This window comes from Martes martes (assembly GCF_963455335.1).
Source record: "Martes martes genome assembly, chromosome: 12".
NCBI classification, from domain to species: domain Eukaryota; kingdom Metazoa; phylum Chordata; class Mammalia; order Carnivora; family Mustelidae; genus Martes; species Martes martes.
This window is the reverse complement of record NC_137900.1, coordinates 29,167,468-29,184,378: the sequence shown is the minus strand read 5'-3', so window position 1 is coordinate 29,184,378 and position 16,911 is coordinate 29,167,468. Positions and strand designations below refer to the sequence as shown.

The 16,911-nt window shown below is 46.1% G+C and overlaps 1 protein-coding gene across 1 annotated transcript; it reads left to right on the top strand.

The window, feature by feature from the left end:
- Positions 1 to 9,885: 9,885 nt before the first annotated feature.
- On the top strand, positions 9,886 to 13,531 carry LOC308352947 (procathepsin L-like; the record flags this gene model as incomplete). Its single annotated transcript, XM_080819485.1, has 7 exons — positions 9,886 to 10,011; positions 10,304 to 10,426; positions 10,527 to 10,673; positions 11,158 to 11,382; positions 11,829 to 11,991; positions 12,846 to 12,963; positions 13,432 to 13,531. 7 exons carry the CDS (start codon positions 9,886 to 9,888, stop codon positions 13,529 to 13,531), a joined length of 1,002 nt encoding a protein of 333 aa, XP_080675611.1.
- Positions 13,532 to 16,911: the final 3,380 nt, after the last annotated feature.

Genomic DNA, 16,911 nt, shown 5'->3' with positions numbered 1-16,911 from the left:
TGCAACGGAGACTTCTAAGCGTTACTCTCTTAGCAACGTTCAAATGTACCACGTGGCATTGTTCACGCTGGTCACCATGCTGGACGTTATGTCCCCAGAACTTATTAACTGGAAGTTTGTACCTTCGTCCCCCTGCCCCCACACTCCCCGCCCTTTATAAGCAGTTTCTTATAAAAGCAAACCTTCAATTACCCTATGACCCAGCAATGGCCCTCTTTCTCCCCTTTTCCATCACTCCCTCCTCCTCAGGAGTGTTTCTGGTGTTGCCCACCAGATCTGTCTCCGGGACCCAGCTGAGACCTGCCCCTTCACCCACACCCCACAGAGATGATTGAAAACGAGCACCTGCCACAGCCCAGTAGAGCCCATGGAACCGTCCCGACACTGCGCTATTCGGCGGGATCCTTCCCCTTTTCTGAGGATGCCGTCCTGAGAAATAGATGAGTCTGTAATTGCCAAGAGTGAGTCTGAGAAGTCTGAGAGTGGAGCCATCAGCCAGGAGCTGGAGAGCATGGGGGGAAGGACTGCACGGAGTACGGGCAACGGGGCTCAGGGAGGTTTGTCCCACACCCACCAAGCTTCTGAGGGAATCCCGCTGTGCTTCGAGATCACCTACCCTGTTTCACATGCAAAGACAATAACGTGTGTGAAAGCATATTGAGTTAGGCTTCTGTCACCTGAAACTGGAAGAATCATGTCTAACAGAGAGACCAGGACGTGGACATGGGGCATTATAAGTAACAGTCTATGAAGTGTGGCATCGGCTGAGCTGGCAGAGGGCAGAGGCAGCAAGGGTGTCTCTCTCCCTCCCGAGTAAGCCAAGAAGCTGCCAGTGTCTGCTGCGGGGTCGATGACCTGGCGCCCATTATACCGAGGGATACAGACAGCGCCCAACAAGGCTGGAATGGAGGAAACCTGGCAGGAAACCTTCAGAACGTGGGATGCGGTGGTTACTCCTTGCCGCCTGCGCTAAGCTCCAGCAAGAATCGCACGTCCTTTTCAGAGAAGCTTCTCTTCCATGCGTGCCGGCCCTTCTGGAAACAGAGGGAAGAAATCAAAGTCTTGTTAAGAGACACCCTTTCTGCAACAGTAATTGAAGGTGTTTCAGATTCCGTTCATCCTTTTACCTGCAGGGGGAGAGGCAGTAAACTCTGTGCCCCAGGCTAATGCTGGAAGGGCAGCTAAAGATGAAACAGAAGTCAAGATGGCAGGAGGAATCAACAGCTTTTTCTGTCAGGCTTCCTTTTCTTTCTCTTTGTAACATTTTTAACCTTTTGACCCTGCTACCCTTTTCTCCCACCCACAGCCCTTGTATCTGGCAATCACCATGTGCTTTCTGTGTCTATGTGCTTAGTTTACTGTTTTGTTTGTTTGCTCAATTTTTGTTTTTGTTTTGGTTCCACACAGAGGAGAGATCGTATGGTATTTGTCTTTCTCTGTCTGACTTATTTCACTTGGGATGGTGCCCTCAAGGTCCATCCATGTTGTCACAAATAGCAAATTCCATTCTTTTTTATGGCTGAGTAATATTCCATTGTGTGTACATGCTATATCGCTATGCATTCGTTCACTGATGGACCCTTAGGTAGTTGCTATGTCTTGGCTTGTTTAAGTAATACTGCGATGAATATGTGGCACATAGATCTTTTTGAGTTTTGTTTCCATTTTCTGTGAATAAATACCCAGAAGCAGGATTTCTGGATGTTATGGTTGTTCTATTTTTAATTAGGTGGAAACTTCGTACTATTATTCATACTGGCTGCACCAGTTTGCATTCCCACCAACAGTGCACAACGGTGTCCTTCCCTCCACATCCTCACCGAGCTGTTCATTCCTTGTCTTTTGATAGTAACATCCTAACTGGTGTGAGGTCACATCTCATGGTGATTTTTACTTTCCTTTCCTGATGATTAATGACGATGAGCATCTTTTCTTGTACTTGCTGGCCATCTGTGCATCGTCTTTAGAAAAATGTCTATTCAAATCTTCTGACCATTTTTTAATCTGCTTAATCTTTTTTTTTGCTATTGCATTCTTTTTTAATATTTTATTTTTTATTAAAGATTTTATTTATTTATTCATTCATTCATTCATCAGAAAGAGAGAGAGAGAACAGAGCAGGGGGAGCGGAGGAGCAGCAAACAGAGGGAGAAGCAGGCTCTACCCTGAGTTAGGAGCCCAAAGCAGTACTCGATCCCAGGACCCTGGGATCATGACCTGAGCTGTAACCGACTGAGCCACTCAGGCATCTCTTGTTACTGCATTCTCTCAGGTCTTCCATATTTTGGATTTTAAACCCTTATCAGATGCATGATTTGCAAATACTTTCTCCCATTCCGTAGGTTGCCTTTTCATTTTGTTAATGGGTTTCTTTGTTTTGCAGAAGCTTTTTAGTTTGTGGAACCCCACTTGCTTGTTTTTGCTTTTTTTTTGCTTTTCCTTTTGGTGTCAGATTCAAAAAACCACCGCCAAGACCTATTCAAGGAGCTTATTGCCTCTGTTTTCTTCAAGGAGTTTTATGCTTTCAGAAATTACAGTGGAATCTCCAACTCATTTTGAGTTCATTTTTGCCTACAGTGTGAGATGGTGGTCCGGTTTCGTTCTTTTCACGTAGCTGCCCAGTTGTCCCAGCACCATTTACTGCACAGACTGTTCTTCCCCTTTCGTATATTCTTACCCTTTTTTTGAAAACGAAGTGTCCGTATACGCGTGAGTTTATTTCTGGGCTTTCTATTCTGTTCCATCGATCTGTGTGTCTGTTTTTATAGCAGTAAAAGGGACATTGGATTTCTCTGTATTATTTCTTACAATTGCATATGACTCTATAATTTTCTCAAAAGAAAAAGTTTAATGAAAAGAAAGCTTTTATCTGTGTGTTGATTAGCTGAATGTGGGCTGCTGTGTTGAACCAAAGCTTTTCTCAGCCACCAGCACCCACTTCCTCTGGTCTTGGTAGGAGCACTGTGGTTTCTTTTGGGAAACTTGTTTCTTCCCCATTGCATGGAGTCTTGATGGGGCTGTAATTAAGATGCCTTCCCTCCCCTAGACATGAGATGAAATATCGATAGATATTGTCTCCCAGGTTTTTGGAAGCAGAATGATGCAAGGATGAAAGAAGCCGTGTGAATTATTCCTTCCAGCAACAGAGCTCTGACAATACTGCCTAATAGCTCCTGCTGCTGGGATCCCAGATTTGCCCAACATACCAGTTGTTTCGGTCCTGACTTCTGTTTCTTTCTTCAACATTGCTATCAACTCTGTCAACATCCCGATGTCTTTGCCAAAATTCTATTTTTAAGAAAATGATTTCAATTAGTTTGGGTTACCTGTCATTTGCTCTTCTAGGAGCTCTTATGACTACTTGAGCTGTTAATTACTCAGGTTTTACATCGAGTCTGTTTTCTTAATCTTTGCATCGACTAAATTAGAGTTCCACAACTCCAAATTTCATCTTTGGGAAGGGCAGCAAGTGTTCAAGACTCTTTCAGGTAGAAGTTACTGTGAAAGGAAATGCAGTGATATATTGAAAGCATATAACAATGCCTAACGTATTGCAAGTTGTTGACAAATACTACCACGGTGATGATGATGATGGTGATGATGGTTTCCTGACTTCTAGAATATCTGAATCAAACGTTGCAAGTAACTTGCTCCTGTCGCTGAGAAAGTGGAATGGTTAATAGTAGCTGATATATTTGTAATTTTCTGGTCATTTGAACGCAGATGACCATGATACTAACCATGTTACAAACATTTTTTCTACTAAAAAATTCAAAACATTCACTGCACTGGCTTGAACATTAATTTATTATGAAATTCTTTGTTCAATATAGTGTAGAAGGAAAATTCATCCGCCTCGGATGGATCATCACAGCTTATTAGTTAGAAAGGGAAACCGAAAGAGATGTAAACATTAATGTGACTATTTGAGCTCCATTTACTCTCTTTTAATGTGACCAAAATGAGAGCCACTTTATGCATGGATGTACTTTGCATAATAGGAGAAATTCCAAAATCTAAAGCAATTAGAAGTCATCATTTGGCTCTGCTGCCTGTATTTTTAGTGCATCACGTGACCTTATTCATTAATCAAACACCCGTGACCCCGTCATTGAGATAATGGGTTCAATGGTGTAGTAGACATGAACACGAGTTTGCGGAGCTCAGCCCGGCAAGGTTAATAAAAATTTATAAATCACAAGAAATTATAATATAAAACAGGCATCCTGATAGCTTTAAGGTCCAGAAGCTGAGGAAACAAGGAAACTGAGGAAATCCATTTACTGGCTTTTCATAGGGGACTGGAGGCAAGAGCACGATTTCACCAGGCATTTGAAGAGGTGGAATGGGAAGGAAGAACATTCCAGGTGGGAGGCACTGCTTGGTGAAGGCACTGAGGCACAGGAGAGCTGCTCAGAGCAACATCTGGTCATGGTTTGTCTGGGGTGCACTGCTCATGGCGGGGAGTGAGAGGTAAGCCTGGAAATGCTGTTCAGGGCCTGCAGTGAGAATGTCGGGACAAACAGATTCTGATGGTAGTGATGGTGCTCCTTCAGAATGGGATAATAGGGAGCGTCTGGGTGGCTCAATCGTTAAGCATCTGCCTGCAGCTCAGGTTGTGATCCCAGGATCCTGGGATCAAGCCCCTCATCGGGCTCCCTGCTCAGTGGAGAGTCTGCTTCTCCCTCTCCCCCTGCCTGTGTTCCCTCTCTCGCTCGCTGTCTCTCTCTCTCTGCCAAATAAATAAAATCTTTAAAAAAAAAAAAAAGAGTGGGATAAAAGGACAACAAGCTCAGCGCTAACACTGTGAAGGACTAAGTAGCAAACACTCATGGACAATTAACCAGGAACCAATTGTTATGGCTTCACACCACACAAAATAAAACATTTCCTGCCTATATTGCATAGAGGGTAGAGGGACATTGCCGGCTAGCGGCTAGCGTGATGTCACTGTGAACATCTCTTCTACTTCCTGTTAAATGGCCTGGATATGATTTTTTTCTTCTATCAATGGATCATTCTGGTGCTACCCAGAAGATGTGAAATATTTGAAAATTATAATGAATGTGATAGAAAATTTAAAAGTATGAAAAAAATTTTTTAAAGATTGTATTCATTTATTTGACAGAGAGAGAGAGAACAAGTGGTGGGAGCAACAGAGGGAGAAGCAGACTTCGTGCTGAGCAGGGAGCCCGATGGTCCCTGGATCCCAGGACCCAGAGATCATGAGCTGAGCTGAAGGCAGACGCTTCACCGACTGAGCCTCCCAGGCGCCCCAAAAGTGTGAATTTTAGAAGACTCATACTCCCCATAATTTGGATACTGAACCAGATGGCTACCCTCAATAAGTGGCTGACTGAAGTAATGAACTTTTAAAGAAAGATTTCCCCAAGATGCACAAACACATGGTAAATCCTTAAGAGCAAGCACTTTGTATGAAATGACTGGAGTACGTAGAAGCGAGGTCCCTCACATAGAGAAACAGGCTTTCCAAACACAAAAGTCAAATACAGAAGGAAAAAACCAGCTTTTCCCCCAGAAGGAAAGCCGGTTCCCTCGTTTCCCCCTCTCCTGCTCTTTTTCAGCAGAAGCCTCCCTGGGAGATGTTCTAACACTTCTTTAGAAACACGGACCAAGTAAAATGTGATATTATCTCTAAGGATCTAATAAAACATTTATTGTCTTACAAATAAAACGTGAGATCAGTGACTAATGGTTCTCCCTCGGCTTTAAAGATGGAAGAACGGTATTAAATCCTGTGTCAGCTGAGTGCTTTAGGATAATTTACAGAAGAAGAAAGCAAGTTCCGGGCAGGTGAACAGGCTTCCCAGCAGCTCATCCTGAGTTGGGGCTGCTCTGCCCGCTGGACCGCTGCCCCTGTGGCTTTGGATGAACCCAGGCTGCAGGTGCCGGCGACACGGAGAAGCCGGAGGCCAGGTTTTCCTTTCCCAGCTGCACGTCAGAGGGAGACCTGCCATTGCTCCTTCTTCCCACAAAGTCAGCGAGCGCAGATGTTAATAGTCTTCCTGGGGGCACAGCTCTAGGGCCATAGAAAGATTCTTGGCTACTTTCTACAGATTTGTTTTTTGAGAGAAAAGGCAGGAATCTGTTCAATATCCTGATACAGATTTCTGGGTGTTTTTTTACAATGTAACTTTTTTTGCCTTGATCTCAAATTTTATCCTGACAAAGTTTCTCTTGACATAGAATTTTGCATTGGGTAAAATGGATAGGTCCTATGTATACAGGTGGGTAAGTTTTTTTTTTTCCCCTTTTAAAAAAAAAAATTTTATTTCTTTTCAGCGTAACAATATTCATTGTTAATGCACCACACACCAGTTCTCCATGCAATCCGTGCCCTCCCTAATACCCACCACCTTGTTGAGGTCAGTTTTGACGAATGTAGGCACCCGCGGAACTACCTCCCAGATCAAGATACAGAAGTTCCCAACTTTCTAATAAGTTTTCTTATACCTCCTTCCAGTCAATAATTCCCCTGCAAGACCCCTGTTCTGATACCTATCACCACAGATTAGATTTGCCTTTTGAACTTCATATAATACAATTAATTATATGTACTTTTTAATACGTACCTTCTTTTGCTTGACATGGTGTTTTTAATGGGGGGGGGGTGGGAGCAGAGGGAGAGGGAGAGAGAGGGCTCCACACCCAGTGTGCAATCCGACGTGGGGCTTGATCTCACAGCCCTGAGATCATGACAGGAGCCGAAATCATGAGTTGAGCACTTAACTGACTGGCAACCCCTGACATAGTGTTTTATATATACATATATATATATAAATTTATTTATTTGACAGACAGAGATCACAAGTAGGCAGAGGCAGGCAGAGAGAGAGAGAGGAGGAAGAGGCTCCCCGTAGAGCAGAGAGTCCGATGCGGGACTCGATCCCAGGACCCTGAGATCATGACCTGAGCCGAAGGCGGAGGCTTAACCCACTGAGCCACCCAGGCGCCCTGACATAGTGTTTTTAAGAATCATCTCTCTTGGGTCGCCTGGGTGGTTCAGTGGGTTGAGCGTTTCCTTTCGGTTTGGGTCATTATCTCGGGGTCCTGGGATCAAGCCCTGAGTCAGGCTCTCTACTCAGCAGGGAGCCTGCTTCTCCCTCTCCCTCTCTGTCTTTATCAAATAAATCTTAAAAGGATCATCTGTGTTGGTGCACTTAGAGAAAGCTTGTTCCTTTTAATTGTTGAGTATGAATGTACTACAGTGTGTTTGTTCATTCTCCTGTGTTTTCCCACTGGAAGTTACTATGCGGAAAGAGAACATGCTCACGTGGGTAGATACCTGACCCTAGAAATGCTGAGTTAGTGTCAGGTGTGTAGTTCCTGATATAAGAAGCCTAGGAGCCCCTGCCCAGAGTGGCTTACTGTTTGCACCCACACCAGTAATGCCAAGAGTTCCCACGACTCCACATGCTCACACATACACGTGTTGCCCCTCGTCACTTTCTTCCATGCTGCTGGGTATGAAACATCATCTCACTGTTACCCTGACGGCTTTTAGAAAAACATCAGCTGCCTTAGCACTCTCAATGACCTCCTAAATTCTAATAGGCAAAATAAGCTATCTGTAGTTGAAAATGTGATATTAGCTCTACCATAACGGGTCAAAAGTGAGACAATATTTTAGGTTCTGTGGGCATAGTCCTAGGATATGTGTGTCCCTTATATATCAGTTTGGGAGCACGGTTTAAGAATGTTAATGAGAGGGGCACCTGGGTGGCTCAGTGGGTTTAGCCTCTGCCTTTGGCTCAGGTCATGATCTCAGGGTCCTGGGATCGAGCCCTGCATCAGGCTGTCTGATAAGTGGGGAGCCTGCTTTCCCCTCTCTCTCTCTCTCTGACTGCCTCTCTGCCTACTTGTGATCTCTCTCTCTGTCATAAATAAATAAAATCTTAAAAAAAAAAAAAAAGAATGTTAACTAGATGTAGCTTGGCTTTTTAACACATAGGCTTACTTACCTATACTTTAGGGTTCATTTCATTATGTGGTAACCTGGCCCCCAGGAAGTAAAGAAATAAGTAGGAATGGCCTATTAACAAATCCTTGAATAAATATTTTCTGAATTAAGCGAGACGTTTGGAAGGATTTTCCCTTTGACCTCACAAGAAAGCAGTATGGAGTGAGCCCTACTCTATGCTAATGCACGACCTGTGTTAGCTCATTCAGTCTCACAAGCATCCTCTGAGGAAAATGAAATCACTGCCCCACGTCCTGCATGAGGAAACTGAGTCTGGGGGTGCTACGGAGCCTGCCGGGGTGGGGGGCTAGCCGAGAGGGGCAGAATGTCCATGTGGGCCCCGCCCTGACTCCCAGCCCCTGTACGGAACCCCTTTGACCCCTGCCCTCCCCGAGCAGAGAAGGGCTGGAGATGAGGAGTGCGGAGGCTCACTAGGGGGTCTCAGGGACGGAGGTCCAGAAAAGGAGGCTGTGACCCACTGTCTAGACGCGTGGAATCGTGTTCCTAAGAAGAGCAAAACTGGTCATCAGAGGGAAAATTCATGGTCTGCTGATGAACACTTTTTTTTTTTTCCTGTTTAGAAGAGCTGTTTTTCTAAAACATTTAAATTTAAATCTCGAGAAAAGCACATTGGACACTGGGAAACATAATCATCCATAACGCAGAGTGGGGAGGAAAAAGCGGTTTCTACATTCCATCTTTCTTCCTTTTGTTAAACTATATTCTTCTAGAAGTAAATCATTTCTGTTGGTTTTGAGAAAGGCTTGGGAGGGAGGAAGAATCCCTGCGGGGGGAGTCAGGACAGGCACATTCCAAAACGCCACACTTCCCTGGACACTCCTCCCATCAGTCCCTTTGCTGGGAAGCACTTGAGCCTTGCCCAGGGCATCCCCTGTTTGGGCAATAGCCCATCATCTCCAGATTCTTCCAAAAACCAGAGGCATCCCATCCTGAAACAGTGATAACACTCTCCCCCGTGGGCTCTACTTCCTCCAGCTGCCCCACCTTTGCTTGGAATAAACAGGAACCATTAGACTAGATTATCCTGTTCTCAGCCCTCAGGGAGATTTTAACCAAAGACTAGAGGATAGGCAGGGTGATGCTGGAAACCCACTTGGGGCTCCCTGTGAGCCTCTTTTTGGGAATCACCTGCCAACACATAAATTCCCGCTATTTAGTTGATCCGGGTCCCTAGGAAGGTGCTAGATCCCCTTCTACAGGGCTTTCCTGAGTCCTCTCACTTGACTTTCCCAGGTCCCCTGAGGCAGGCACAACCTCCCCTGGGACAAGTAGGGACCAGATATCACATGCCCCAAGGCCCCGGAGCTCCAGGGCACAGAGACCCCGCCCACAGGCTGGCTCAGCCAATTGCTGTGCAGGCGGGTGCCAGGGGCAGGACCAGCAAGGCCAAATCCCAGGCTTAAAGGGACAGTCTCCTACCCATCACCAGGCGTGCTGGACACCTCCGACCTGCACCTGTGACTGCACCTGCCCCAGGTGAGATCACAACCCGGACCTGAAGGGAAGGGCTACCCCTTAAAACATGGGGGGGGGGATACCAGCCTTGGGGGCCAGGGGTTTAGGGCTCCCGGGAGGCACTCTTCCAGGGCCTGGTCCCCCCAGGCATGGCAGCTTGACCCCGACACCCCAGACTCAGAGCTTGTCACTCCCTGTATTTCCATCTACATGCTCTGGAAGAAGCAGGTGGGTCGCAGGGCGGGGAGCAGGCCAGCAGGCCCCCTGCACAAGCCACCTCTCCACAGCCCCATGGAAACGCTTGGGAGGACTGATGCAATGTCTTTACTGTACCGTAGTGGTTCTAACATCGCAGAATAAAGGATGGCTCTTTAGATGGTTCGGTCTAATCAGAAACTCATTTCTTTTCCCTTCCTAGGTTTTGGAACATGCATCCTTCTCTCTTCCTGGCTGCCCTTTGCCTGGGAATAGCCTCAGCTGCTCCACAACTCGATCAGAGCTTAGATGCGCGCTGGTCCCAGTGGAAGGCGGCACACAAGAGACTGTACAATAAGGTTGGTAACATCTGAGCTGTCCACTGAGAACCGAGGGAATGTTCTATGCTGGTGGGAGTCCACAGTGGAGAGTAGCTTCTGGAGGCCACTGGTACCCAGGCAGGAAGTAGGGCACTGTGACTGTGCACGATGGGGACAGATGTCCTGCTGTGTGGTTGCTGGAGAGCAGCTCCCAGAGCATCAGCCCTGCCCCGGTCAAGGTCTCTGCTCCCCTCTGTGAGCACATCCACTTGGTGCAGATGAGCTGGGCTTAGATAGAAATCAACATGATGGGGTGTATGTTTGTCTCCAGGATGAAGAAGGACGGAGGAGGACAGTGTGGGAGATGAATCTGAAAGTGATTGAACAGCACAACCAGGAGTACAGCCAAGGGAAACACAGCTTCACGATGGCAATGAATGACTTTGGTGACCTGGTGAGTGCGGCTGGGGTTGCTGAATGTTTTGTGCTTCCTCTAAGGATTTTTTTCAAAAGAATCTCATGCTTGTCAACATTCTATTTCTTTTTCCTTGAAGACCAGAGAAGAATTCCAACAGGTGTTGAATGACCTTAAAATCCAGAAGCAAGAGGACCGGAACGTCTTCCAAGCACCTCTCTTTGCTGAGATCCCCTCGTCCGTGGACTGGAGAGAGAAAGGCTACGTGACTCCCGTGAAGGATCAGGTGAGACAGTACTCGGCAGCTCCCTTTCCAAGAGCAAAGCCAAGAGGAACCAGTGTCCTCGCGATGGAAGTTGAGAAACCGTATACGGTTGGTTATGTTTTGGAAGAGTTTTCAGATGTAAGGGCTGTTGTCAAGTCTCGCTATTAACTTTGTAGTCAAGTATCATATGGTTTCACTTATTTGTGGAGCATAACAAATAATATAGAGGACAAGGGTAGATGGAGAGGAGAAGGGAGTTGAGGGAAATTGGAGGGGGAGGTGAACCATGAGAGACTATGGACTCTGAAAAACAACCTGAGGGTTTTGAAGGGGCGGGGGGTGGGAGCTTGGGGGAACCAGGTGGTGGGTATTAGGGAGGGCACAGATTGCATGGAGCACTGGGTGTGGTGAAAAAACAATGAATACTGTTACGCTGAAAATAAATAAAAAATTTAATAAAAAAAAAAAACTTTGTAGACTAAGAGCTGTATCATTTTGTTTTCAGGGTCAGTGTCAATCTTGTTGGGCTTTTAGTGCAGCTGGTGCCCTGGAAGGACAGATGTTCCGGAAAACGGGCAGACTTGTGCCACTGAGCGAGCAGAACCTCGTGGACTGCTCTTGGTCTCAAGGCAATGAGGGCTGCCGCGGTGGCCTGATGGATTTTGCCTTCCAATATGTTAAGGACAACGGAGGCCTGGACTCAGAGGAATCCTACCCGTATCTTGCAAGGGTAAACAGACTTCCTTATCTTTTATCAAAGTTGAGCATATTCAGTAAAAACAAAGCCTATGTTTTGAATTCTCATTTTAGACTGTAGACTCTATGTCTGCACATGGTCAGAACAGATTAAAATCTGTTAGCCTGGCACAGTTCTCCACCTAGAGGGTTACCATACAGCCGTTCCCACTTCTAGGTCACACAGGGACACAAATACCGTACTAAATACAGTACAGATCTCCAGAGTGAAAAATCTATGTGCGAGGAGACCAAAAGAGTGTCTCATTGAATAGATATCTCCTCGTGTCTCAATTCCAAAACAAGCAATCACATTTTGCGTCTTGAGATGTTTTATAACACACTCCACTTAGACATCATTCAGCTGCAAACCGTCTTGAGCTCGTGTTCCCCAGGAGGTGGACAGTATTAATCAAGTCCCTACCCCTTTACCTTTGAAAGAATGAATACTGCAGATACAGGCCTGAGAAATCTGCCGCCAATGTGACTACCTTCTGGCACGTCTTAAACCGAGAGGATGGTCTTATGACCACAGTGGCAACTGTGGGGCCCGTCTCTGCTGCTGTAGACTCAAGCCTGTATTCCTTCCAGTTCTATAAAAAAGGTGAGCATTTGTCTACATAGAAAATTGGCCAGAAAAGACCGGTAACCAGCATGACATACAGCAAGATGGGCTCCTTGGTATGTGGGACTCAGGGGGGATGGACTCAGCATGGCGGCTCATGCTGTATACGTAATCCTTGTGCCTGTTGTCACCACTTGACATGACTTGACCCATATCCCAGGCTTTTAAGCACTTCATAAATACATTTAATTTTTTTAAAGCTTTTATTTATCTATTTATTTGGCAGACAGATCATAAGCAGGCAGAGAGGCAGGCAGAGATGGGCGGGGTGGGGGAAGCAGGCTCCCCGCCGAGTAGCGATCCTGACGTGGGGCTTGATCTCAGGACCCTGGGATCATAACCTGAGCCAAAGGCAGAGGCTTTAACCCACTGAGCCACCCAGGCGCTCCTATAAATATATTTAAATGGCTACATAACTTGACTGGTATAGCTTACTTCACTTTTTTCCAACGCTTGGACCTTGAAATTTGCCAAGGAATTTTACTACTGAAATTGACACTGGAAAGAACCCCTTGACTCAAGTAATTCTGTGTTCCCTGCTGCTTCTTTGGCTGATGTCGTATGGTAGAATGACAAAGTTTCAACAAGTGGTCTTTTACGCCTCTTCACTGTTCTTTACAAAAGAGATTGTGACCATATATATTTCTGCTAGTGTTAGATGATGTCCTAAAGCCCTAGCCTAGCTAAACCAAAGGATCTGATTTCTAAATCTTATCTCAGTTGATATCACAACCGGATTTTGAGATGCCGCCTTTGCTGTGGTCACTAGGTTGTGTCACATGTTATCAGGTCACTTGGACGTTCACCCTCAGCATGGAATCTCTCTTCTCCAGGCATTTACTATGATCCAAGCTGCAGCAATACACGCCTGAATCACGGCGTTCTGGTGGTTGGCTACGGCTTTGAAGGGGAAGAATCGGACGGCAAAAAATATTGGATTGTCAAGAACAGGTATAAAGAGCCAAGAAAACCTATCTTGGAAATTGAAAAGGGAATTCTTTTTAGAATCACTGTTTGGAGGCAGATCCTCAAACCCTTGAGCACGCTTCTGAAATCCCTGAAGTGTTTATGCCACTTAGGGGGAAGGGACATACTCATGTGATGACAACAGTAGCTTGCCAGGGTCCTGCCATAGTTTTGCTACCCTTGCGTTTCTCAACTTGAAAATTTTCTCATTTCTGAAATGCATCTGGCCCCAAGAGTTTCTTTTTTTCTGTGTTTCCATTTGTAGTCTGCGAAAGGTCTGGGGACAGAATTCTGTGCTGGGTTAGAACTCGAGCAGGAACACGAACGGCCTCTCCGGATTCTTCCTGAATCTGTCCTGGCCTCTGGTGCCCTGCTCGGGGTCGGGTGTGATGGCTCATGAAGGGAAATGTGTTTGATTGTTTGTAATAAATGGCAAACCCTGTCTTCTTTCAGCTGGGGTACAAATTGGGGCATGGAGGGCTACATGCTGTTGGCCAAGGACCGGAACAACCACTGTGGAATTGCTACCATGGCCAGCTTTCCTGTCGTGTGAGATGAGGACGTAAAGAAGGCCTTGACTGGGAACCGAATATCGAGAAGATGAATTTTATTTGAAAGCTGACCGCACCTTATGATATGGGATAAAACCCTTGAACCATTGAAGACCCAAGTTGGGATCTGACTGTGCAGATTTTACATGAGGAATGTTACCACTTCGCTCATTACTGATGTAAAAGCCTTTGTATGACAGACTTGTCTAATAACTTTTGGATTTTCATTTTTTAAAAAAATGTATGAAGTTTTCTTTTTTAATAAAAGAACTTCAAAGTAGAAGGGAGGTAAAATGTTACTACTTTAACTCTTTATAGAGTCAAAATGTGACTGGGCTCTAGGATATCCTTGGATAGGCCAGTGGTCCACTGGGAGAATACTGGGTGGCCCGATTGTTTTGAGTAGAAACGATTGTTACACCTGTAACATTGTTACAATGTTACATTAGTTTCAGGTGCACAACCCAGTAATTTGCCAACTCTATACAGTACGCTACGCTCACCACGAGGACAGTTGCTGTCTGTCAATCTCACACTGTACCATCACAGTGCCATTACGACACCAGTGACGATATTCCCTATGCTGTGCCTCTTACTCCCGGGACTTATTCATTCCATAGCTGGAAGCCTGGACCTCCCGTTCCCCTTCACCCCTTTATTCATCCTCATTCTAATCTCTGTCCTCTTTACTCATTTACTAACTGGATTTCTCTCTCCACAGTCCCCAGCTCAGCTAGTCGTCTGTAAACATCCCAGGGGAGTTTTATAGGAAGAGACTGTGAGGGCCAGGGAGGACACCCCAGAATGTGCCACAATGGTACATGGATTATCTGGATACGAAGCTCCTTGGGAAACAGCGGGTGCGAGGGCACCCAGGCTGTCCTCTGTCCCCAGCAAGCAGGAAGCAAGTCTCCCCGGGGGAGAGGTGCCCTCCCTGCACTGCGAAATGAAAAGACAGCCTTAGCCGTGCAGATGGGACTTCAAAGCTGGGAAAGCTGTAGAAAGAAACCTTGCGGCTTTTTTACTCATCTACAACCTCAGCACAAATTCCACTTAGCCTTCCTGCTGGTTTAAAGCTCCCACATAGCAGGAAAGCTGGCCGTGGTGGCGATTCCACACTGGTTGTCCCGGGCCTTGGCCATCAGCATGGAACCCTGCGTGCCCCAGTCCGTGCCCCAGTTGAAAGAAGCCAGGGTTTGCCAATTATTCCAGAGGAACAAACACATTTCCCTCCATGAACCATCACACCCAACCCTGAGCAGGGCACCAGAGGCCAGGACAGATTCGGGAAGAATCCGGAGAGGCTGTTCCTGTTCCTGCTCGAGTTCTAACCCAGCACACAATCCTTCTTTCCCAGACCTTTCACAAAACTGAACCATGAGCAGGAAAAGGAAAATCTTCAGGCCAGATGTGTCTCAGGAATGTTAAAAAATCCAATTTAGAAATGCAGGGGTGCAAACCAATCGCAGGACCCCCCCCCCACCCAGCTTGAGACAGTACCTTCCTGTGGTCGACGCATGAGTATGCCTGTGTTCCCGCCATGTGGGGTCAACGCTTCTGGGATTTCACAAGTGTGCTCAAGGGTTGGGGGACTCGTCTCCAAGCACCGATTCCAAAAAGGATTCCCTTTTCAATGTCCGAGAGAAGTATTCTTGGCTTTTTATACCTGTTCTTGACAATCCAATAGTTTTGGTTCTCAGATTCTCCTTCAGATCCATAAACAAACACCAGAACACCGTGATTCAGGTCTTCACTGCTGCGGTTTGGAGCAATATAAATGCCTGGAAAGTAAGATCTAATGTGGGCTGAGGTTTCCCACGTGACATGGGGTAGTAACAGCCTATCAGCCTATCAGCCACAGTAAGGGAGACGTATCAAAATTCAGTTGCGCTATAAATCCAGCTAAGATTAAAAGTCAGATAGTTTTGCTCAGGTAAGCTAGGGGTTTAGGCCCTTCTCTGATGTTAGCAGAAATACAAAGTGTCACAATCTCTTTTGTAAACAATAGTCAAGAGGCATAAAAGAATGCCTTTTGTGATTCTCCTTAAAGGATGTGAGCCTAGGAAAGAGCAGAGAACACAAAATTACTTGCCTAAGGGCTCCTTTCCAGTATTAATCTCAGTAGTAACATTCTTTAAAATGTTTCAAGGTCTAACAACTGGAAAAAAGTAAAGCAAGCCATACCAATCAAATTATGTAGCCATTTCAATATATTGATAATGTGTTTAAAATCATGGGGATTTGGGTCCGGTCATGACAGGCGGAGACAGCAGGCAGAAATGTCATGGGTGCAGGATGAACTGTGTGAAATCCACACACCCCAAATTCTACATTGAATTCTGCCTACCAAAGTGTCACTCCTGCTGTATCTTAGGGTGGCTTTCTGATTTTTGTACTATATTTCTCCATAGACAGAGGCTTACCCTCTTTATAGAACCGGAAGGTGTCCAAGCTCGCACGGAGAGCAGCAGAGACGGTCCCCACAGCTGCCCCCACCAGCACAAGGGACTCCTCCTGCTGAGACAGGAGCACCGGACCCGTGCCGCTGGCAGCAGGACGCTTGGGTCTGTATGCGCAGGGTCCGTCCTTTCAGAGGGAAAGGGGAAGAGACGTGATCACTACCACCCACCTCCTGGGGAGCATGAGTTCAAGACAGCTTACAGGTAAGTGATTTCCAAGCCAAGTTTGCTGTAAAGCATCCCAGGAACTGAAATGCTTTCGGTTGTTTTGAAACTGAAAAACTACCTTGTATGTGTTCAATGAATTATTCAGGGTCTACGTGTCCTTAAGAACCGGTTCATTCCAGAGAAATCTGTACCCTGTACAGAATGGTATGTATGTCTCCCTGTAACATAGAAATAAAAATAGTCATGTGGTCCCCATCAAGGCAGGAACTGTGCCTGGCTTGTCTGGTTCAATGACAGTCTTGACAGTTTGCAGCTCTAGGGTCTACCATTTAAAATGTGAGTATTATGGGTGCCTGGGTGGCTCAGTGGGTTAAGCCTCTGCCCTCGGCTCAGGTCATGATCTCAGGATCCTGGGATCGAGCCCCATATGGGGCTCCCTCCTCGGTGGGGACCCTGCTTCCCCCCACAACTCTCTGCCTGCCTCTCTGCCTACTTGTGATCTTTGTCTGTCAAATAAATAAATAAAATCTTTTTAAAAAGATAAAACAAAATGCAAATATTAAATACGGTATCTGTGTTCTTCAAAAGCATTTGACTCTGGGAGCAGAGCTGGACTGATGACACGTGAGAAGCTCCACTGACCCGTGGACAATATGGATAGGATTCCTCTGAGTCCAGGCCTCCGTTGTTGGAATATACCGGAAGGCGTAATTCATCAGACCACCACGGTAGCCCTAACTGCCTTGAGACCAAGA